General features: G+C 37.0%; 1 protein-coding gene across 1 annotated transcript; it reads left to right on the forward strand.

Annotated features, from left to right (window-relative positions):
- Positions 1 to 6,682: 6,682 nt before the first annotated feature.
- TUSC1 (tumor suppressor candidate 1) lies at positions 6,683 to 8,259 on the forward strand. The gene has a single exon (XM_029203154.1). The coding sequence runs from the start codon at positions 6,790 to 6,792 to the stop codon at positions 7,396 to 7,398; it is 609 nt and encodes a 202-aa protein (XP_029058987.1). The 5' UTR covers positions 6,683 to 6,789; the 3' UTR covers positions 7,399 to 8,259.
- The last annotated feature ends 14,939 nt before the right edge of the window (positions 8,260 to 23,198 follow it).

A 23,198-nucleotide genomic window follows, 5' to 3' on the forward strand; every position in this document is an offset into this window, starting at 1 on the left:
AAAAAAAAAAAAAAGAATCTTTTCCAGAAAGTGTGTTAGGACTGTCATTCATTTAATTGTTTATAACTTTTCATTAAAAACTTTCCATCCTGTCACTGGAGAGGTAGGATGTTACAATCAACCTTGACTGTTACTCTGAGACCCTGACAGGTTCTGAGACGTGAATGTGGGTTACTTGCGTTTGCTGCGTTTCTCTTGCATGAGGTGGTTTCCGCATCACTCAGTTGGCCTGTGTGTTTCGCTTATATAACTCTTCTGAAAGTACCTTCTGTTTTAGGAGAGCCGCTTTTCAGCCGTACTGTTTTTAGGGAAAATTTTGCAGCGTAAATTGACCTGCCTGGGTCTGAGGTCTTTATTCTTGAATACGTTGAAGTTCGGGAAGATATTAAGATATGAACGTTCTTACTGCTCTTCTGCGTCTAGGTAAACTGTAACTTTGGAATTTAATAATTCCTGTGAAAATCGAGTTAAATGGCTTTAGTTTTTAATTGCTTTATTGGTTGCTAATTATTATGGTGTAAGAAACTGGACTAATTCATAATACAAAGGTGTCTGCTTAAGTAACACTTATATTTTCATCCTTACCCTAAAATATATGGCCTTTTTTCTTGAAATAAAATAAAATAAACAAAACAAACAAACAAACAAAAAACTGTTTCATTGACATGAAATCAAACCTAGAGAAAATGCTGGAAATATGCAGAGTGATCTCTTGCATTTTCTTCTCCAATATCAATTTCACCATGGCTTTCTGAAGATTGAGACCAATAATTAGAGTAAGAAGTGGGGTATACTGATTGTCCCAGTGCTGTCCAATAGACCTTTCTGTGATAATGGAAATGCTCTATATCTCTTCAATCCATCATGATAGCCAGTAAGCCACATGTGACTACTGAGAACCTGAAATGTAGCTAGCGTAATGTGAGAACTAATTTTTAAATTTTATTTAATTTTAATTCATTTAAGCTGAAATTTAAATAGCCACCTGTGGCTAGTGTACAGCACAGGTCCAGACCCTTTAAGGAATAATGCTAATCTACAAGCATGGAGACACTACTTTAGAACTACAAAGACATTTCCCATGTTAAAAAGTCTCCATTTTGGACTTCTTTTGGCCAAGTGTTCTGTGTGGATACCTTTTGCTCTTAGCTACATTACTTTCTGCTTAACCTATAATGCTCTTGCCCTCTTTTATTAGTCTGGCTAGTGCTTTTATATTTAAAGGAAGGAGGGTCTTTCCTCCACTGTAGAAAGTATCCTAATTAAGACAGATAGGTCATGCTGCTTTTGTTTATGTCACAATTTTCCCTGTAGCTAGAATTAAATGATGTTGTCAAAGGGCAATGCTAGTGTTTGATGGTTTTTAATATTTTTGTCCATATCAAAAGATTAAATAAATGCAATCAATATTCTCAATTCCTAACCCTCTAGTAATTATTCCAATAAAGAGATATTCATGCTACCAAGCATCAATACATGCTCTTCATAGCCCTAATAAATCTGCTCCCAGAAAATAAAACCGTGTTCAGCTAGGGCTTTAGAGAGAATGTTAGCAAATCCCAAGCTCAGAATGTGATTAACTAAGTTTTTCAGCATATGGAGCTTACAAAATATGGATTTTTAAAACCCAAACATTTAATGAGAACTATCAAAAAATAAAAATCGTATCTGCAAAGGGGCTGCATATTATATTTGGGGCAGCTCCTTAAGCAAATAACTCATATGGGGAGTTTAAATACCACCGGCTCTTCACAAGAACTCATTCTATTAATGTCTTATAAAATAAAAACAACAAATTAATAATAGTATCAAGAGTTAATGTGTAATCCTTGCTGGCTGACTCTATTTTAAGATTTTTAAGGGCTCTTCCCAAGAACCCCATGAGGTAGATACTACTTTATTCCATTGTACAAATGAGGGAACTGTGGCTTCAGAAGGCTGCCCAAGGTCATACATCTGGAGTGGGAGGCTTGTGGTGTTTATGAAATCTGGGTATGTATGTCTTACTCCAAAACCTGTACCTCTTATTTATTACATATTCAAAAATCTACATATAAAGACCCACTATATATTAAGATAAGTCTTTAACGAGGCTTGTCATTAACAAGGCAATGCCAGCCTCCTTCCTAGTTCAGTCTGAAAATTGTCAGCATTCTAAAAACCTTTTTTGGTGAGTTTCAATTAGCTCAGCTCTTGGATATATAGGTTAACTTTATTGACTATTAAATGGTTAAAGTTTTATTTGGTAAAATCATCCTTTAAGATTATATAAGAGAATGAGGAATTAATGCTTTCAATATCCTAGTCATTCAAGAAATATTTGTATCACACTCTCACACACACACACACACAATATAAGCTGCTCCAGGAACTCATATCTTGTACAGATCTACTTGTACAAGAAGGACCTCAGCATCAATTTACTGGAACAGGTATTGCAGTACGTTATCCATGTCTAAAAGAGGGAAAAACACCTTGAGTTCAGGGGATCTAAGACAAATGTATGAAATGGTAGGGTGTAAACTTTCCTTACAATCCAGATAAGTGAGACAAAAAATGAAACGTACTGTATGAACAACAAGGCTTTAGTTCTCATAGTTCCATAGTTCAGAGGCTGGAAAGTCCAAGAACAAGGCGTCAGTTGACTCAACTCCCCGGTGAGGGCTCTCTTCCTGGCTTGCAGGTGGCCATCTTTCGGCTGTGTACTCACAAGGTGGAAAGAGAGACGGGAAGGAAGCTTTCTGATGTCCTTTCTGTTATGGGCACTAATTCCATCAGAAGAGAGTCTCACCCTCATGACCTCCTCTAAACCTAATTACTTCCCAAAAGCCCCATCTCCAAATACCATCACATTAGCAATTAGGGCTTTGACATAAGAATTTTGGAGGGGTACAGTTCAGTCCACAGACCATGCATTACACCCAAATTCCAGGACAAAAGACTCTCAGTAGCAGCATGAATACAGCAGCAGAGGAATAATGGAAAGTAAGCATAGAAACACCCAGGGCATCCTGCCAGACTAAGGAGTTCAACATAATTATACAATCGACCTTGGTCAAAGTTGTTAACCAAGTTCATTTGATGATATATTATAGGATGTTTTAAGGAGAGAGGCCACACAGAGGCATTTGATATAGGATGACTTGTCCCAATGTGAGTGTGCCATAAATTACCTTAACATATGATTCATTTGATAAGAAATGTTCAAAATGGAGAAATGAGAGTCAAATAAGTATGACAATAAAAGAATCTTAGAAATCAACTGGGGATACAGGAAACTATGTATGTAATAGGGCCTCTTTCTCAAGCCAGCACTTAGAAATATATACCAGAGAGTGTATACGGGGAAAAAAATAAAAATAAAGAAAACTTGTTTGGAGGATGGGAGAAAGGGGTCAATGACCTCAGCCGTCATTCAAAGTTGGTTTTGAGAAGTACTAAAGTGGAAGTGTAAGGCGAAAAAAACAGTGCCACTCCAGTTTGCTGACACAGCTTTTCTTAACTCAAGTATTTACAGAAATGTTGGTGTAAGGCATTATATTAAGAAGCACAGGGCTTCCCTGGTGGCGCAGTGGTTGAGAGTCCACCTGCCAATGCAGGGGACGCGGGTTCGTGCCCCGGTCCGGGAAGATCCCACATGCCACGGAGCGGCTAGGCCTGTGTGCCATGGCCACTGAGCCTGCGCGTCCGGAGCCTGTGCTCCGCAACGGGAGAGGCCACAACAGTGAGAGGCCCGCATACCGCAAAAAAAAAAAGAAGCACAATGACTGTCACTTCATCTATTCATCTTTTTTTCTCTTACGTAAAATGAAATACAAGTGTTGAACAGTTAGAGAATGGGCAGTGAGGGTGTGGAGAGAGAAAATAATTAATAATACTTACAAAAAGTCCCCTTTTTAGTCCCCAAAAAACTAAAAAGTTGCTGTTTCAGGGAAAGAGCGAAATCAAGTACTCTAAATTACTTACTTCCACTTTTTCTGCTCTTTTACTACAAATTTTATAACCTTAGTGAAGGAATAATCTTTGGCATTAGAGTTTTCTAAACACAAAGTGCACATAGTCCGTTGGAGTTTTTATTTTTATTTATAAAACTGTCACATTTATTATTTTTATTTATAAAACTGTCACATTTATTATAGGAGAATTCTTATCTCTTTTTCTTGAGTAGGGGTAGCTTAAAGAACAATAATTACAGTGTCAGAAAAAAGCAATCTGTGTCCTTTGAGCCTTTTTTCTCTTTAGTAAGCAAGTAATTTTACTGCTTACAAGCTCCCATTTTTCAAAGAAAGCACAAGTGTTTATTTTATGTATATTTTCTAATTAAGAGCTTATGTTTTTCTATATTCTCTTCTTTGAAGGATAATTGCTTTTAAATTTTATCATTTCCATAATTTTTTTCTCTAAGATTTCTTCATTTTACTTTCATATATGTTATATTATTTGTGCAATAATATTTTCATATGTAGTCTACTAACAAATAATAGTCGGTAGAACCATTTTTACTAACTTTTGTCCTACTATATTTAGAAATGCTGTAATGTTCATCTTCAGGTATACAATTCTTGACAATATTCTAAGTGAATTTAAATATATTTAAATACAAGGAATAATTTGGGCAGTGATCATTTTAGTAACTCTATTCCAAATCATCTTTCGACTTAGAGATCACATCCATTGTCTCTACCTCCTATTTGGGAAGATGGGTGGAATCTCCATTAACCCTAAGGTGAATGTTCATTGCTTTGCACAGATAACCTTCATGATTGTGATTAATAATCTTTGCTGGATCAATTTTCTCTCCCCACCCTGTTTTTTGTTTGTTTGTTTTGTTTTGCCCTTTTCTTTCTTCCCCTCCTTCCTTTCTTTTAGTAAAATAAAAATAGTTATATATGCCACATGCCTGCAGAGTGGCAGAATTAGTGGGTTCTGTCTTTTGGGAGTATATACATATAATCAGATTAGTTACTGTAAAATACATAAAACAAACTGACAATTTTACTGGATGTTCTTCTGCTTAATGAGTTTTACCTGCTTTTCATGATATTTTATATTACTTCATTTATTTATCAAGGCAAAAGAGAGCACTTTGGGGTTGGATCAGGGGTAGAGAGTAGGACATGGAGGCCTTCTCATATAACCAGTGTCAGTGTTCTTTAGGAAACTCAGTATAGTTCATTACAGTGGTTAGGTACAAAAATTTACTATTCTACAAAGGAAACAAAGCAGCTTTAATCTGATAAATTGTAAAAAGAGAATACTAGTAGATTTACTAATGTAAGGGTAAGAAGAGTGAAGCCAACAAAAAATAAAAGACACTAGTACTCAATTCATAACCCCCAAGGGGTGACTGAATCTTTCTTATGCAGAGTCTCTCTAACTTGTGTGGCCTATCTATCTTCTTATCTCAGGGCTCCCTAAAGCTCTTATCTAAAATCGGGAACTAATCACCTTTCCTTACACACCAGCATTTTTTCTTGCAGTCTCCATACACACTATGGGAAAAAACTTATTTTTTGTTCAATAATACATAGAAAAGTTGGTGTATGTCTGTAACAAAGTTTTCACCATCTACTTTTATTGGAAATTAAGAATGATATGGTTTTCTTTCGTAAAACTAAATTTATATTTCTTGAAATTCTGAAGTTATATATCCTTTTTGATTTCATGAAATGATAATGACGATTGTGTTTGTGTTTGTGGTGTTTTAGGATAAAAGTTGAATAATTCTGTCTTTTCCCCTAGTTACTTACCTTTGTTTGTACTGTTCAAGGAAAACCCCAACTGTGAACCAGGTTTCTCAAATGCTCTGTTAGTTCCTTTACTTGTTCCGGTGGTTTGAAGACTTCAGTTAACCTAAGAATTACCTGGGACCTTGTTGAAAATATAGGTTCTGGCTAACACCTCTCTCTCCCATGAGATTCTGGCATCAGTGTCTTATCCTTAATTTACTTTGCAATTATCCAATTATTGTGTAAGTTGAGTGCCTTAGAAACAGAGTGTGATTCATTCAATGAGCTGTATCCACCCAGAAAATTTGGAATTTACTGAGTAAAGTTTCTTGAACGTGTGAGACACATTTTGAGTTTCATAGGTTTTGTTAACAGACCTGAGCACATCAAGTACGTATAACCTTGTTTCTATAGACTTGCAAACAATTTGCCAAGTGGAACCCTGGCTGTCCACAAACTGGGAATTGCCTATATTCTTTTGAGAGCTACCCGTTCCCACTTGAGGGCCTCATGACTGGTGCTCAGCTCCACTCTGTTGAACGTTTCCTTAAGCTAAGAGGTGGGTTAAACCGCTGGGTTCTAAATAAACCCGTTATAGCTTTTCAACGTGCCCCATAAAGCTGTCCCAGAACTTCTCATTGTAATATTATTTGCTTTGAGATTGCCCTGTAAAAGGCAAGGTAACTGGTGGTTGCGCTGGAGACAGGGCGAGGCCGGCTGGTTCCTGCAGTGCCCTGGCCCGCGCCGAAGAGCCCTGGCAGAGCCCAGCCGAGGATACACGCTTTTCCCCGCGCTGCCGGAGGCCTGAGCCGCAGGGCGCTCCCCAGGGGCATTGTGTGTGAGCCCGCCTGGAGATCGCAGGCCCAGGGGGCAGCTCCACCCGAGGAGACAAGACACGCCTCAAACCGGGCAAACTCCCGGCCTCCTCTGGCCCCAAGCCAGCAGCCGCCACCTTCTCTCCTCCTGCGCTGTTGCCCCGACTGCCCTGCCGGGCCCCGAACTCGCTGGCGCCTGGCCGCGCGGCCCCTCGGCCCAAGGGGCTGGCGGCGTGGTTGGGACGATGTGGCGCATGCGTGGTGGCGCCACCAGGCGCGGGAGCTGCGGCGGAGGGGACAGCCGCGGGCAGGGCCGCCCGGGCCGCGTTCGTGGGGGTGGCGGCAGCGGGGGCTGGCGAGGCCGCGCGGGCGGCGCCCGACAGCAGCTGGAGGAGCGGTTCGCCGACTTGGCGGCGAGCCACCTAGAGGCCATCCGCGTGCGGGACGAGCGGGACCGACAGAACGCGCGGCTGCGTGAGGAGAACGCCCGACTGCGGCTCGAGAACCGGCGGCTGAAGCGCGAGAACCGCAGTCTCTTCCGTCAGGCCTTGCGGCTCCCCGGCGAGGGTGGTGACGGGGCGTACGCGGAGGCGGCGAGGGCGACCCCGGGCCCCGAAGAGGCCAGCACGAACAGGAGAGCTAGGGGCGGCGGCCCCGAGGACGAGCAGGGCAGCCCCAGGGCCCTGAGAGCCCGGCTTGATAAGCTGGAGGCCATGTACCGCCGGGCCCTGCTGCAGTTGCACCTCGAACAGCGGGGGCCGCGCCCGCGTGGGGACAAGGAGGAGCCGTGTCCACGTAGACCCGACTCAGGCCAGCGAACCCCGGAACCCGAACCCTCGGAACCCTGGCTGTAGCCCGAGGCCGCAGCCGGGGGGGAGGCGGGGCTTCGCGCGGGCCCCTCCTCCTCCGTTCACGGTTGCCCCCAGCTAGCGCGCTCCTGAGCCGCGCGCTCCTGAGCCGCGCGCTCCCGCCTCCTGCCTGGCCGGCCACTTCCGGGGGCGAGTAGCGTTCGGCCGGCAGAGGCTGAGAAGGGCGCGGGGCCGTCTGAGTCCACGTGTACAGATCAACCTTCTCTGGCCCCTGCTCGTTTCCGTGGAGGGAGGCCAGGCAGCGGAGGGGCGGGTTTTAAAACAGCAAGAAATGGGTGCCAGTCAACACGTCCTAATGCCTGAAGTTTTCTGAGTGTTGTGAGGACCTGTGGTATTTTTTCCCTCTGTTTTGGTTCTTTGAGGGATGAATAATACATTTTGAATCGGTTGAGTTTGTTCATTCTTAAGTCTCCCAGAGCCTCTAGCCGCTCTCTCTTATGTGGCCAACATTCTAAGTATTTGGTTTGTTTTTATAAGTCGGAGTTACTTGGATAGCCTATGAAGTACCACCCTTTTATGAAAAAGGTGATATATATAATTTAGAAACTCATGTCTGCCCTGGCTCTAGTCCTTATACATCTAATATATACTGATTTGTTTACCCCCTTCTGCCCCCCACCCCCAGCCCTGGGAATTTTTAAACTATCTGCCTATAGTAATTCTTTGATCGGCAAATAAATTTGGTGCACTAAAAATAACCTAAAGCTATCCCACGACTATTATTTAAAGTGTGTGAAATGTTTACACGTTTCTTTAAGAAATATACATGTATGTATATATTATACCTACTTTTAATATCTGAACTTGATTAGCCTTTGTAAACTCATTTTCTTTTCGCTTTATGGAACAGTGATCTTTTAAAACAATCTAAAGATTAGACAGTCTAAACATTTCATAATTTTTATACATTTTAGACTTGACAGCATAGCACACAGCTACTTCGCCTAATATTGCTAATGTTTAAGAATTTTTAAGAACTTATGAATTATATGTATATCAGAAGTCCCAAAACAAAGTGATTTAAGTCTCAGTTGTAACTTCAATGCAGAAAAAAAAATGTGATTATCTTAACAAATATTCTAAAATCAGTTGATTGTACTTTGTTAATGAATAACACCTTTGCCTAGTAATGAAGAGGATACCATTGTACCTGGTAAAAATCATAGGTGTAAAAGGGTGTTTAAGTGGTGGAGAACACTTCAGTTTAAGGAGGCAGAAAACAATGAGAAGAGTTTCTGTTACAGCTAGAAAAAAATCATGAGTTAGAATGTTTGTTTTGTTTGTGGAATATTCCAAAAGTTTCATAGCATATATTATAAAACAAGTTGCCAAAGAAAACAGTTTTGAGATTTTTTTCTAATCCTGGGTATTGAAGACACTGCATTTTGCTTAAAAGTAATTGATAGTTTTGAACATTAAAATCTTCCCCTATAACCAAGAAATATGAGAAGAAACTTGGTGAGAATAAGTAGGTATATGAAAAGTATTTCTATCCCCTTTACGTCGTTTTCTAATAGCGAAAGAATTAAAACATTTTTAGGAGGCAGTAGGAATTGAAGAATGGAAAAAAGCCTATGGGCCCTACTTCTACTTTGAGTGTAAATTAGTTAATCTCTCTAAGCCTTAGTTTTCTCACCATTAAAATGAACATACCATCTACCTTAAAATGTTATAAAAATTTTATTGAAATGCTATCTGCAGAATACCTGCTTCAAAATAAGAGATCTATCAGTAAGAATTATAATCCAAATTGTGAAATTTCAAGTGTATATTTTACTGTCACTTTACTTTCCTTCTGTATTTTGTTCCTCTATGACTTTATGGGTATTAGCAGATATGTATATTTCGAATGTGTTGACATTTTTCTCTCCTTTTAAACAAACAGGGGAGATAAAGCCTTTATGATAAGGGAATAATACAAAAAGTTTAAAATATTTCCTGATTGTGGCAACTGGCGATTCAAGAACTAAGCAAAATATTTAGTTTAACTAGTTTTAAACACCCTTTGTTTTAAAATCATGTATAAGTATGGTGAAAAAAACTTTTGTAATAAGGCACACACACAAATGAGGAATTTTTTTGAGCACAATTCCTGGAAAGTTTTAAAAATTCTGAAACCCAAATGCCCCTATAAATGGGTTAAGGCTCAACTTTGTTGAATTTCCCCAATGATACCTGATGAGAAGTATCATGTAGTAATATAAAAGATGTTTTGTTATATCAAAACATGTACCTGTTTAAGAAATGGGTAAAGTTGATTTTAGAAAAGTTTTGTCTAGGCCCTAGTTTGATCTAAAATAACCTAAAACTACAGATTATCATACTTTGTTACAATGACATTTCCATAACTTCAGATTTCTTGTGCAATGAAAAGAGGGCTTATAATAGAAATGAGCAACAAAAATGTGTGTCATATTAGCAAGCAAATTCAGTGAGGAGGGTTGGCATTTTTTTAATCAGCAATTTGTATTGCTGCTACTCACAAACGTATACCATCTTTATGTTTTCATCTGTAAAAATTAGGATGTAAATCAAAGCAGTATAAAATGGGGTCTTTTGTAGATCATAGAACAAGCTGTCCTTGCTATACTTCTTGAACATAGTGAATATTTGAAGAATACTTGAAAATATTCTTTGTAGTGTTTAGTCTTAGACATAGATTTGCCAATTTATGAGTACCGCCATGATGAAACTAATATCAAATTATTTAATAAATTAAATCATCAGTATATACTAAATAATTGTTAGCAACATGATTTTGATCCCAGTGCCAAAATACCATTTTCTATTTTGATTAAAGGAACAGATTTTCACTGAGAATTTGTCATAAAATCTTCATGAGTGAATGAAAAAACTTATTAATATTTCTGTTCAGTGATTAATTGATCAATTATAAGTTCTAATTTTTCTACTATAAACTTGCTGTCCTGATATATATTTTACCTATCTGTTATAGACACTATATAAATCTATTTGTGCAATGGAAATATGAACCAAGGAAAACCAATAATACCCACGTCTGACTTTATGAGGTTATCATGCTCAAATTTCAGATTTTAAAGCTTAAACTAATATTAGCATCTCTTAATGATTTGAATTAAACTATGTTGTGTTTAATCCATAGGGGGTTTTGCTTATTAAAAAATTCATATTCAGAATCGACTTGTCAGTATAGTCTTTGCATTATTCATGTTAATTTATTAGACTTTAGAGAAAATTTGAGAAAGACTTTAGAGAAAATTTGAGAAAGGGGGCTTCCCTGGTTGTGCAGTGGTTGAGAGTCCACCTGCCGATGCAGGGGACATGGGTTCGTGCCCTGGTCTGGGAAGATCCCACATGCCGCGTAGCGGCTGGGCCCATGAGCCATGGCCGCTGAGCCTGCGTGTCCAGAGCCTGTGCTCCGCAACAGGAGAGGCCACAGCAGCGAGAGGCCCGCGTACCGCAAAAAAAAAAAAAAAAACAACAACTCTATTGTATTTTAAACTTAATGGGTCTGACTTAAGTTATGGTGAAGACTCTGTTGCTAACAACCAAGAAACCCAACAATTCAGTGACTATTAAAAACAGGATTTTTAAATCTGGTACATAAACTTCCTGATTCAGGTGCTTCAGGATGTCAGGAAGCTATGCTCCACATGGTCATTCAGGGTCTCAGATTCTTTTCATCATGTTTCTCTACCTTGCCCAAGGTCATTGTTTCATCTGTGTGGTAGAAATAGGTTACTTTCAGGTCCAGGTTTCAGCATATGGGAAAGGAAAAGAAAGGCTTGGCCAAGTGTGAAAGTGATATAAATTCCCCTGGTCACATTCTGCTGGTAAAACCTTATCACATGACCCATTGACCCTGGCAGCTATCCTATGATCATAAGAATAGCAGTTCAGAGAGATGAAAGAAAACTTATATCTTAATAATATCATTGCAGCTCTGTTTATCACACCCAGGGTCTGTCCTACATCTGGACTTCGAGTTATCTGAGAAAATATATTTCCTTATTGTTTAACCCAGTTTGAGTTAGGAAATTCTCTTAGTAGGAGTAAAAATGGAATACTATACAACAGTAAGAATGAACGCTATGATGACACATGAAAATATGGATGTCTCCCAAACAAAATGTTGAGGAAAAGAGGCCAGACACAAAGAACATAAAATGGACAAAACGTTAATATCTATATCTATTGAGAACTCTTATAAATCAAACAAGAGAAGGGCAATCATCCCAATGCAGAAAAAGGCAAAATAACTTACAGATCCTTTATATTAGAGAAAAGCTGGATAGCCAATAAACTATGGAAAGATTTTCAAATTAATAGTAATATAAAAGTACACTTAGATGTCCTATCTCTTATAGTCCATAACTCAAATAATCAGCATTTGCCTAATGGCTATAGGAAAAAAATTATAAATCATTCTGAATATCTTTTCCAATGCTCCTTATATCTAAATGGTTATCAAATCTTAATTTTTTTTGTCTCAAAAATGCCCTTCACAGTTTTTCCTTTTTCTTCATTCATAATTTTGGGCATAGGTTATCTAAGGACCTTTGGTTCATTTTGCATGAGGTAAACACTAAGGAGTGCAAATATATTTTAATTCAGAGGATAAATTGGTGTATGTACTATTGACCAATAATTTTCAAAGTAGGGTATGCAAGTATGCTGAGAGCAGGTTAAAAAGCTCAGGTCTTCTATTTACATTTATTTTTACCTCATGCTTTTAAAATTTATTCTTTCTCTGTGTGTTCTAAAGTGTTCTTAGTATAGTAAATGATATACACATTTTGTTATGTGCTCAAAAATATTTATAGATCCTGATAGAGTCTAAAGAATACTACACTGGGAGTCAAAAGCTCATTTGCAGGGTTTTCATTTATTAGTTTTGGACTTCAAGAATATTATAATCTTTTTAACATGGAATTTTTCTTAAATAGGAAAATTGAGTAATAGAATGTATCTAAATATGCATCATAGCTAGGTTTGTTATGAGACTGAAATTAGATATTACAACTAAACTTATATTTTATGCTTTAAAATACAATACTACCAAAGTAAGAAAATTACTATTCTTGAAAGATAATTTTTCATGTTCCTTGGCTTTTGGGACAAAAAGAATTAGCTATTAAAATTATTTTAGATTTTTGACTTTTTTTTTAATCTTCACAACTACTTTTTAAGGTTTAGGATTAATTCATCAGAATTTTTCAGTGTGTATCTTTTTGCTTGGCATTTTATACATTTCAAGCAAGAAATTAGGGCAGGTGTGTATCAAGTATAAGGAGGCTACCGAATTAACCTACAAATCTCAAAAGTTATATTAATGAATCTGTGTGCTTCACAACCTTTTCTGAGAAGAATAAAACAGTTTTATTGAGGCACATTAGCACCACTAATAATTCTAAGACCTGAAAATACCTGACTGTGAAGTTGATTATGTACTCAAACAGAAAGCTATAATCAAAAGGTTCCTGAATCCCCTCCTTCAACAGTGTTTTCTTTCCCCATATTATCGATGCAGATGTTGAGTTTCTTAACAAAAATGCGAAATAATTGGGGCTGAAGACTTCCTTTAGCCAAAAAGAAATTTCCACGTTTTTATTAAGCAATATATTTCATAATGAAATAAATTCCATGAATTATTCTTCTGATACCAAGATTCAGCAGCATAAAATAAAAACAAAATGTCCAAAAATAACTCCCAGATATCAAACATTTGCCTTCCAGATCCACTCTCTATTCTTCTCCACCTTACTCTCTTTTTTACCACATTACTGGCCTCCCTTGGTCCTTGGGTTTCAAGGCAAGATTGGTTTCTGGCTGGATTTGGCCATGGAAATACTAGCAAGAGGCCAGAAGCAGGAAGTAGGGTTGGGTATGGGGTTGCTACAGTTTAGCTGCATCCTGCCTATCAAGGGTCACAGCTCCTATAAGTCTGCCTTCTCTCAGAGCTCTCTTTCTCCAGGTTCTGGTAGGGGCTCTAGCCTCTCACCACTTCTGCCCAAGGGGTGGTGAAGTTTTCCGTACTAGGTGTTACTACCTTCAGGGTACTGCTCCGTATCCTTTGGTTTCCTTAAACCATACCCAGTTTTTGCAAACAGCCCTTTATTGAACCATTTAAAATTTACTCACCTTCAGTGTGCCATTTTTTTCCTGGTACCCAGGTTGATTCAATAAATGAACAGTGACTACTGATATTGATATCGATTTGCATACTTTTACTTTTACTGTATTTAATTTAATGCATCTTGAAGATTCCATAGAGCAAAATGATATATCTCAAAATCTGATCTTCAGTTAATCTAGTTTGATGCTTTCTTGATTTAACTAACTCAAAACGGACACAGGAAAATTAGGTTTTACAATTAGATACTAGGTATATATTACTGGTTACAGGGTTTTTAAAAAAAAATTGTATCCTCAGTGATTCAGTATCATTCAACAGATGTTTAGTTTTTAATAACTCATGTATAAAATCTTTGACCATTAGTAATACAATCTATGAAATCATTTCTTCCTTTGAAGTGTTTAACATCCAATGCAAAGATGCAGACATATAATGTAAAATAGGAAATCAGGGAGAAAATATTAATGACCCAAAGTAGGAAGAACAGGATTCACATGAAGTGTTATTAGAGCTAATTCTTAAAAGACACATAGGGTATCAAGTAGATGGGTCTCATGGGATGATTATTTAAGACTAAGCGAACATGAGCAAAGGGATGTGAATAGAGATGTATAGGGAATGCTCTAGGAATAAAAAAGACTGTAATATGACTGCAGTGAAGGGTATAGAGGATTGAGTAAAGCAGACTGTGGTCAAATAGTGAAAGACCTTAAACTCCAAATGGGAATTTAATCGTTCAATGGAGAAAAATCAAAGTTCTTTGAGCAGGTGATTGATTTAGAATTGTAGAGTGGCTCATATCATGATCAGGTGTAGTTTTAAGAAAGATTACACAGGCAGCAGATAATTAGAGGAAAGGGGAAACTGGAGGTAGAAATGCCAGTAAAGAAATTAGAGCAATGGTACAATTAAGAGGTAACAGTGTTTGAACATGATCAAAATTGTTGGCGAAGAGTATGTTTCTTAATTTGTTTCCTCTGAAAGCAGTGCTTGTTACAAGGCAGTATATAAAGATGATACAATTATGGGGGAAACATCTACAGCTACAAGAGATAAAGACCAAAGAATAAACTTAGAGAAAAGCATATATTCAAAGAACTACCAAAGGCCAACAAAGGAGATTCAAAAGAGTAAGCTAGAAATGTAAGGGGAAATCTAAGAGATTGTAATTCCTTAGGGGAAACACAGGGAAGATAGATTTGATGAAAGAATGAACTGTTTAATACTACAAACAAGTTAAGCAATATGTGATAGAGTCCAAATAAAAAATGGTCTAATTGTCCACTCATCCCTATATCCATAGCCATTATAAAGTAATTTTACAACTCTACCTATGAACAGATGGAGCTTCTTGTTGCTCCTTGCTTTGGCCAATGGAATGCAACTGAACTGACAATGTCTTTGTGTATAGGACTCAAGAGACCATGAACACTTCTATACTTTCTTAGAATCTTGTTGTCACCACATGAACAACGTTAAGCTAGCACGCTGGGTGGAATGAGTGTAAAGTGATCACTCCTGTTACCCCAGCCCATGGCCAGCCAACTAGCATGCTGGGTGGAATGAGTGTAAACTGATCACTCGTGTTATCCCAGCCAACAGCCAGCCAACTATCTTCAACCAGCCAGTTCCCAGTCAGTCAGCTAAACACACAGATACGCACAAGCCCTGTATAGGTCAACTCAGCCAGGCCCAGGTCAGCAAAACCACTGACAAGTAAACTTGTGATCAACAATTAATGGTTATATTAAGTCATTAGATTTGGGGAGCAAACTGTTAGATTATAAATTGTTGAGCAGTTACAAGGAATTTGGCAACGAATATTTTTAAATAAGTATCTTGAAGAACAGAGTTGGAAAAGTTGCTGAGGGTATTATTATTTGTATTCTGTGTATGGAATGAATTTGAGTACGTTTCAGGAGAGATGCGAATAATGGAAAGTGAGATGAACAGCCCAATGGAAGAAGATATAAAGAGTTAACATGTTATCATGAATGGATTAACTCAAATGCACAGATGTTTAGAATAGCCTGGTAAAGGAATAGATTAAATTCTTATTGAAGAGGAGGTAAGGAGAAAAGAGCAGGTGATAATATAGAGAAAGAATGAGGTTGGAGACAGGTAGATTGAGTGAGGTCATGTCTTTTCAATGAAACAGTAAAATCATTTGTTGAATTAAGTTAGCTGATTTTCTGTTCTAAAAGTGGAGAAAAGTTTCAAACACTGATGAAAGATGTTTAAAGTGTGGTCAATTGGGACATAAATAAAAGGATGGCTGAATGGTTCTGAGAGCCCAGGTGATTCTGGATAGCAAGAAACACACTACAAGTGTAGAAATCATATTGGCCATTGGGAGAAAAAACACGCAAGAGAAAACTCTGAAAGATAACCTCAAGATACACAAGAGAACTTTTTATTTCTAAGGTTGGATTTCACTAAGCAGTCTTACTGGTAACTGAATTCTGATGATTTCTTTCTGTATGTTGTATATCTTGAATTAATCCTATTAGGATAAGTATAATTAATTAGATCATGCATGTGCAAATTTGAAAATTTCGTAATTTTGGAGTCTTGGCAGTGTGTGTAGGGTGGAAGAGAGGGACAAAGTGGAGACTTGACAATCCAGACTAGTGTTGGGAAAGAAATATAAAATATTAATAAGAAATGTAAGGAAAACAGTGCCCTCTCTTTGTTTATCAGGCTTAACATCAGGATTGTGAAGTTGATGAGAAACAGTTCTTGGGTCCTTTGTGCAGAGATGGCAAACTGTCTCTGTATCTGCAGCATGTTGATCAGAGGAGGATGTTGATAAAGGCAAAGAATGAGGTACATTTATACAGGAAGGGAAGACTGGATTTTTGTGGCAGTCTCTTGGGATTTCCTTTCTTTAATCTGCAGTCAGAAGAATCAATTGGATTCAATGTCTTTACTTATAGCATAATAATATCAATGCAGAATTGTTGAGAAAATCAAAAGAGATGAGTGTACATGAAAGTGCATTGAAAATCTAAAACCTGATGCAAATGAAAAGGATTTGCTAAAGCTAACGGCAACAGTATTTAAGATAACTTTTATTAAAATTTGTTTTTAAATGATACAAGGAATAAGCCTTATCATTATTGCTTAAAAATAACTGGTTCTGTCTCAAAATGATCAAAGCAATTAATCTAAAACGTTTGTCATAAGGGGTTAAAACAATACCCTGAGTGTTACACGTTATAAAATTGTGGATATACTGTTTCAGTGTATGTACACAACATTCACCAAAGAAACCTAAATTCAATTCCTTCTAACCCCACCAGCCCTGCATATCTTACTGCTTCTATCATGCAATGTTTATGTGAACTTTTTTTTTTTTCTTCTTTTTTTTTTTTTGCGGTACGCGGGCCTCTCACTGTTGTGGCATCTCCCATTGCGGAGCACAGGCTCCGGACGCGCAGGCTCAGCGGCCATGACTCACGGGCCTAGCTGCTCCGCGGCATGTGGGATCTTCCCGGACCGGGGCACGAACCCGTGTCACCTGCATCGGCAGGCGGACCCTCAACCACTGCGCCACCAGGGAAGCCCTATGTGAACTATTTTTATTATCATTTTTTGTACCATTTGAAAGTCCTTCATGATGAGGATTATTTGCTCTGTTCGTCTACATAGATGTTGATAGAGCATAAAGCCAGCGACACATAATTTTTGAACATTGATATGTTCTCCCTGCTATCTTAAACAGGGAAAGAAACAGCATAATTCACCTACTAGTTTGTATTTTGCATTCTGAAGATCAGGTCTCAAACATATATACAAGGTGAGAAATTTTAAAATAATCCATTCTTTTATTAATGAAGCTAACAATCATTCACTTTTGAAATGTATGTTTAGTACCTGCTCTGTGACAGGCACTGTCCTCAGTCCCTACCTTGGAAAGCTTGCAAAGAATTGAAGGGAGGTAAATAATAAATATCTTTTTTCAATCCAAAATAATTTATCAATTTTTGTTTAACAAAATTTATTTTTCAGTTTTTGGTTTATATTAATTGGGAGGACAAGATGAAAAAAGTTTACACTGAGAGAGGTAATAGCATAGTGGTATGAGCAGGTGGTTTTGAGTCACTATCACTGAGCCTTTTTAGTTTTCATGCATAAAGCTCTCTTCCCATTTTAATTCCCCTGATCTGTATAAATTCTCACCAACTCATTTAATTTTAGATACAATTTAAAAATGAATATTCCACAGAATGTGTAAGGATAGTGTCTTCAGTAAACGGTGCTGGGAAAGCTGGATAGCCATGTGCGAAAGAATGAAATTGAACTCTTAAACCATATACAAAAATTAACTCAAAAAGGTTTAAAGACTTAAACATAAGACCTGAAACCTTAAAACTCCTAGGTGAAAATATAGAAAAGAAAGCTTCTTAACATGGGCCTTGGCAATGATTTCTTGGATATGACACTAAAAGCACAGGTAACAAAAGCAAAAATAGACAAGTAAGATTACATCAGATTAAAAAGCTTCTGCATGGCAAAGGAAACCATCAACAAAATGAAGAAGCAGCCTGTGGAATGGGTGAAAATATTTGCAAACCATATATCTGATAAAGGGCTAATATCCAATATATATAGGGAAATCCTACAACTCAACAGCAAGCAAGAAGGAAGGGAAGGGAGACAGGAAGGGAGGGAGGGAGGGAGGGAGGGGAGGGGGGAGGAAGGAAGGAAGGAAGGAAGGAAGGAAGGAAGGAAGGAAGGAAGGAAGGAAGGAAGGAAGGAAGGAAGGAAATGATTTGATTAAAAATTGGGCAAAGAACTTGAATAGACATGTCTCTAAGGAAGACCTACAAGTGACCAATAGGTATATGAAAAGATGCTCAACATCTCTATTCATCAGATAAATGCAAATCAAAACCACAATGAGATATCACCTCATATCTGCTAGGATGGCTATTACCTAAAAAGAAGTTGTTGTTTTTTTTTAAAAAAGATAAGTGTTGAGGAGGATGTGGAAAATAGGAAACCCTTGTATACTATTGGTGGGAATGCAAATTGGTGCAGCCACTATGGAAATAGTATGGAGGTTCCTCAAAAAATTAAATATAGAACTACCATATGATTTAGCAATCCCACTTTGTATATATATGCAAAGAAATTGAAATCATGATGTCAAAGACATATCTGAACTCCCATGTTCATTGCAACATTATTCCCAACAGCTTAGAAATGAAAGCAACCTAAATGTCCATTGATGACTGAATGGATAAAGAAAATGTTTAATATATACATATTAATATAAATATAAATATATATATATATGTATAAAATGTTATAAAAGTAGGAAATCCTGTCATTTGTGACGACATGGATGAACTTGGAGAACAGTATCCTAAGTGAAATAAGCCAGACACAGAAGGACAAATACTACATGGAATCACTTGTATGAGGAATCTAAAAGAGTTAAACTCATAGCAGCAGTGAGTGGAACGCCGGTTGCCAGGAGGGAGAAACAGGGAGGTATTAGTCAAAGGGTACAAACTTTCAGTTATACAAAATGAATAAATCCTAGAGATCTTACTGTACAGCATACTGCCTGTAGTTAACAGTACTGTATGGCATACGTAAAATTTTGCTAAAAGGGTAGATCTTATGTTAAGTGTTCTTATCACACCAAAAAATAAAGATGTCAGTAGGAAACTTTTAGAAATGAGGGATATGTTTGTGGCATAACTTGTGATGATAGTTTCACAGGTATATACTTATCTCTGAATTCATCAAGTTGTATACATTAAATATGTACAGCTTTGTGTTTGTCCATCATACCTCAATAAAATAGTTTAAAAAATAAGGTCTTGCTTGCTTTTAGAAGCTTTCACTGAAGTAAGTGGATATTTAACTTGAAAGGTGACATTATATAAACGTAAATCATGTGTTTCATTTGATTGTGAATTCTCAAAGGCAAGAATTGTATCTTATTCACCCTGTATCCCTAATAAGTACCTGGAATATTATAGGGAATAAATAATTATTTTTTACTTTTGAAAAAAAAAAAAACGATTCCCAAGCTGAATGGAAGCAGATTACTTTTCTCTTCTTCCAAAAATGTATTTTGAAAGAAACGAGATGAGTTTTCCTAGAGATGTATCTAATTGTTTGGCAGTAATTTGTGGTCCTTCAAAAATCGGACTAATTATCATCATGTAGGCAGGGGTTCTTAGGTGGCAATTTGTAGTTTTTAGCAGTTTTTTACTTGCAGCATTTTTGAAGTTGCTGCAGCAGGAGGTAAAGCACAAAACCATGTTTATTTGAAAGGAAATATCTAAAATGCTATGTTATAGAATCACTGAAGTTGAGTTCAGGGGAAGTGAAGAATGTATCTTTCCTCTTGTTTATATTAGTTAAACTTCCTGTGTATTCCACATAATGGTGATTTAGAATTTGGTTCCTATAATAGCCTCATAAGTGTCCTAGTGTCTTAAATTGGTATCCACTCACAGATATAGTCTAATACACTGGCCAATACGGTGGCCCATAGCCAGAGGTGGCTGTTGAGTATTTGAGTAGTCTGACTTGAGATGCATAAAGTAAGTGTGAAATACACACTGGATTTAACACGCTTAGTCAAAAAAGCTTAAAATATTACATTAATAATTTTTATATTAATTACATGTTAGCATTATAATAGTTGATATATTGGGGTAAATAAAATATGTTAATAAAATTATTTTGTGTTTCTTTTACTTTCTTAATGTGGCTTCAAGAAAATTTAAAAGCACACATGTAGCTTGACTTATATTTCTTTTGAATAGTACTGTCTAATAAGTACAGAATACAGTGGGATTATTTTTTTCCCCTTGAGAACATCATCTTCTGTTACTGGATTACAATGATTTTTATATCACACAGCTTAGGTTTGTATTCAATTTCTCATCTACTAAAACCAGGAGCTCCATTTAAAGAGAGCTGCTGGTAAGCAGCTCAGCACTGTTCTGCAGTTTATTATATGTATCAAAAATTTATATATCCCACTTACTTGCAAAAAGTTTTTGCCGAAGCTTACCCACAAAATATATTTAAACACAGCAGTTACAAATAAAATCAAATAGAAACAAAACAAGATAGAGGAGGAATAGGTATCATTCTAAAGTAAAGTGTTTACTGTACTTGATTAGTCATTTAGACCAAAGTTTCTTACAAAGGGAAAAGGAAGACGTAGCTATTGTCTTCTTGGCCTTATGGTAAATTAAAACAAAAATTTGGAATCATCCATTATTAGAAACTGAACTTTTTATAAGGTAGCCTCTAAAGCTTTCTGAATGGTGAAGAAATAAAATAAAAAGGCAGCAAACTATCTGTGAAGTGAGGAAAATCAGAGCACCTTAAAAATCTATTGCTCCTATATCTGGTTATCCCACTGATGACCCTACTTATGTGGCCTCAGTTATACGTATGCATCTTTGTTCTGAAATAATGGTAACATGAATAGCAGCAGTAAGGGCCCTCTTCATCAAATTCCATAGAGTATTTGAAAAACCAGTAGTGAAAATTTTCAGCAATACTATGAGGGATCAAAAAATCCAAGGGTTGCTTTAATCAAAACATAGCTTGAGGTCAATTAAAAAGTTGTGCAGTACAAATGGAGAAAAACATTTTAGCATTTTAGAAGGGAACCTGAAGAATCTATTGAAATGAATCACATATGAAAAAATTTCTTTTAATTAATTACATACTGGTTTTAGTCAAGTCTGAAAGAGAAAATTGAAGTGAGAAGAGGGAAGTAAGGAGAATGTAGTTGAAATGAGAGGTAGTGAGAGCCAGAACTTCCTTGTAAACTCTGAAAAGAAATTTGCATTTTGCTCTAAGTGTGATTCTAAGCCATTGACTTTGAGTGCTGGAAATACAGAATATCATTTTACATTCTAAATCATCAGTCTGACTGATCTGGGGGCCCAGAGAGAAATCAAGATAATGCCTTTTTAGAAACAGACATAAAGATATGTTATAAATTCTTGGATACAAGAATTCAAATCTCAGGGAATGGATCAGGGCTGGATATGAAAATTTGGGCATCAATATATAAAGAATAGAAGAAATCTTCTGGGAGTAGTTAGAGATAGAAAAAACAAGTGGCCTGAACTCCCAAATATTTGGATCTCACCCAAAGATGCTGAAGTCAGTAAAGAAAACTTAGAAGGGGCAGTTTGTGGAATAGAACAAAAACCAGGAGCATGATACTTCGTGGATGCCAAAGAGCCTATGACAGGGATGGGGGATTACCAAGTGTGCCAAATACCATGAATAGGCTGAGTAAGAAGAGAACACAGAAGCAGCCATGAGATGTGTCACCACCAAGGCCATGGTTGACATTGACTAGGGTGGTTTCAGTGGTGCAGTTTAAAAGAAAGATTGGAAGCTGACAAAGTGAATCCTAGATGCACAATTAATAATAGGTTTTTCAAGACTTTGCTATTAAAGGAATAACAATAACAACAAAATGAAATGATAATAAGCCAATAAAGGATTAAGAGAAACTTGTATTTTTATGTTTTTTTAATTCTAGGAATGATACAATGGAAAGGGAAAGATGATATTCCTGGAGCATATGAATAGGGGACCAGTGTCCTCTAAAAGAGGAGATAGGGACAAGAGGACGGAAGTCTGAGAATATATGAAAAGACTGGCCTTAGAAGAGAGTAGGGACACTTCATTCTTTGTCATAAGAAAGAAAGCAGATAGGGGATAAAGAGATACAGGTGGAGCAGCAGATTTATTGGAGGGACTCTAAAGGCATTACTTTGTTCTTTTTCTGTTTTCTCAACAAAGTGTGAAGGAAGTCATCGGCTGCAATGGAAGGAATGGATCTGTCTTATTACAAAAAGAATAAAGCAATTGACTCTAATAAAGAGAAGCCATCTAAACCTGTTTTCAAGGTCGCATGCTACATTTTCTTTCCTAGTAAACCCGCTGCTATCTACATGATTCTAAATGATTGGAAGATTATCTACAACCCAGATGTTTGATAATTCTATGTCACTTCTTAACACTGTTGGGTTTATGAGTGAATAGGGGAGGCTGGAATACATGTCACTTCACTCACATTTTCTTTATTTGTTGAGTCATCAGTACTTAGAGCAAATCTGGAGGATAGCCAAGAGATTATCCATACAAAGGCAGGCTGAGGTTTAAAATAAAGAAGTTAACATCTGTTCCCCTGAAATAATATTTATATAGAAATCAAACATAGATTTTATTTTTTCATTGCCATAAAAGATATAGAGAAGGCCAGATAAACTCATCTATTTTATTTCCTCAGAGCTACAGAAAATCTGATATCAAAAGACAAACATGAAGATTAGTACTTGAATTGTGATTATCAGATATTACTGCAATTTATTCTCAGGGTAGTACCATTTTTATGTGACAATTTCAGGCTGAACTATAACCTATGTACTAAGGCAGTCATTCTCCACCTGTTGAAACTTAAGGTATGAGAGTTCTTATTTTGAGGATACTGATGAATCTTTAAACATCAGTGGATATAAAGATAATCAAAAATACTACTTTAAAAACATAGAAACCTTAATTTTATTATCTTTTGGCAATAGCTCATATTGTTTGATTGGGTTAATTAGTGTTACAAATCCATTTTTATTATTTATTAGATAAAATCTTTAGATGTGTTGTG

The sequence above is a fragment of the Monodon monoceros genome, unplaced genomic scaffold, assembly GCF_005190385.1.
Source record: "Monodon monoceros isolate NGI ecotype Baffin Bay Population unplaced genomic scaffold, NGI_Narwhal_1 Super_Scaffold_5, whole genome shotgun sequence".
Lineage (NCBI taxonomy): Eukaryota > Metazoa > Chordata > Mammalia > Artiodactyla > Monodontidae > Monodon > Monodon monoceros.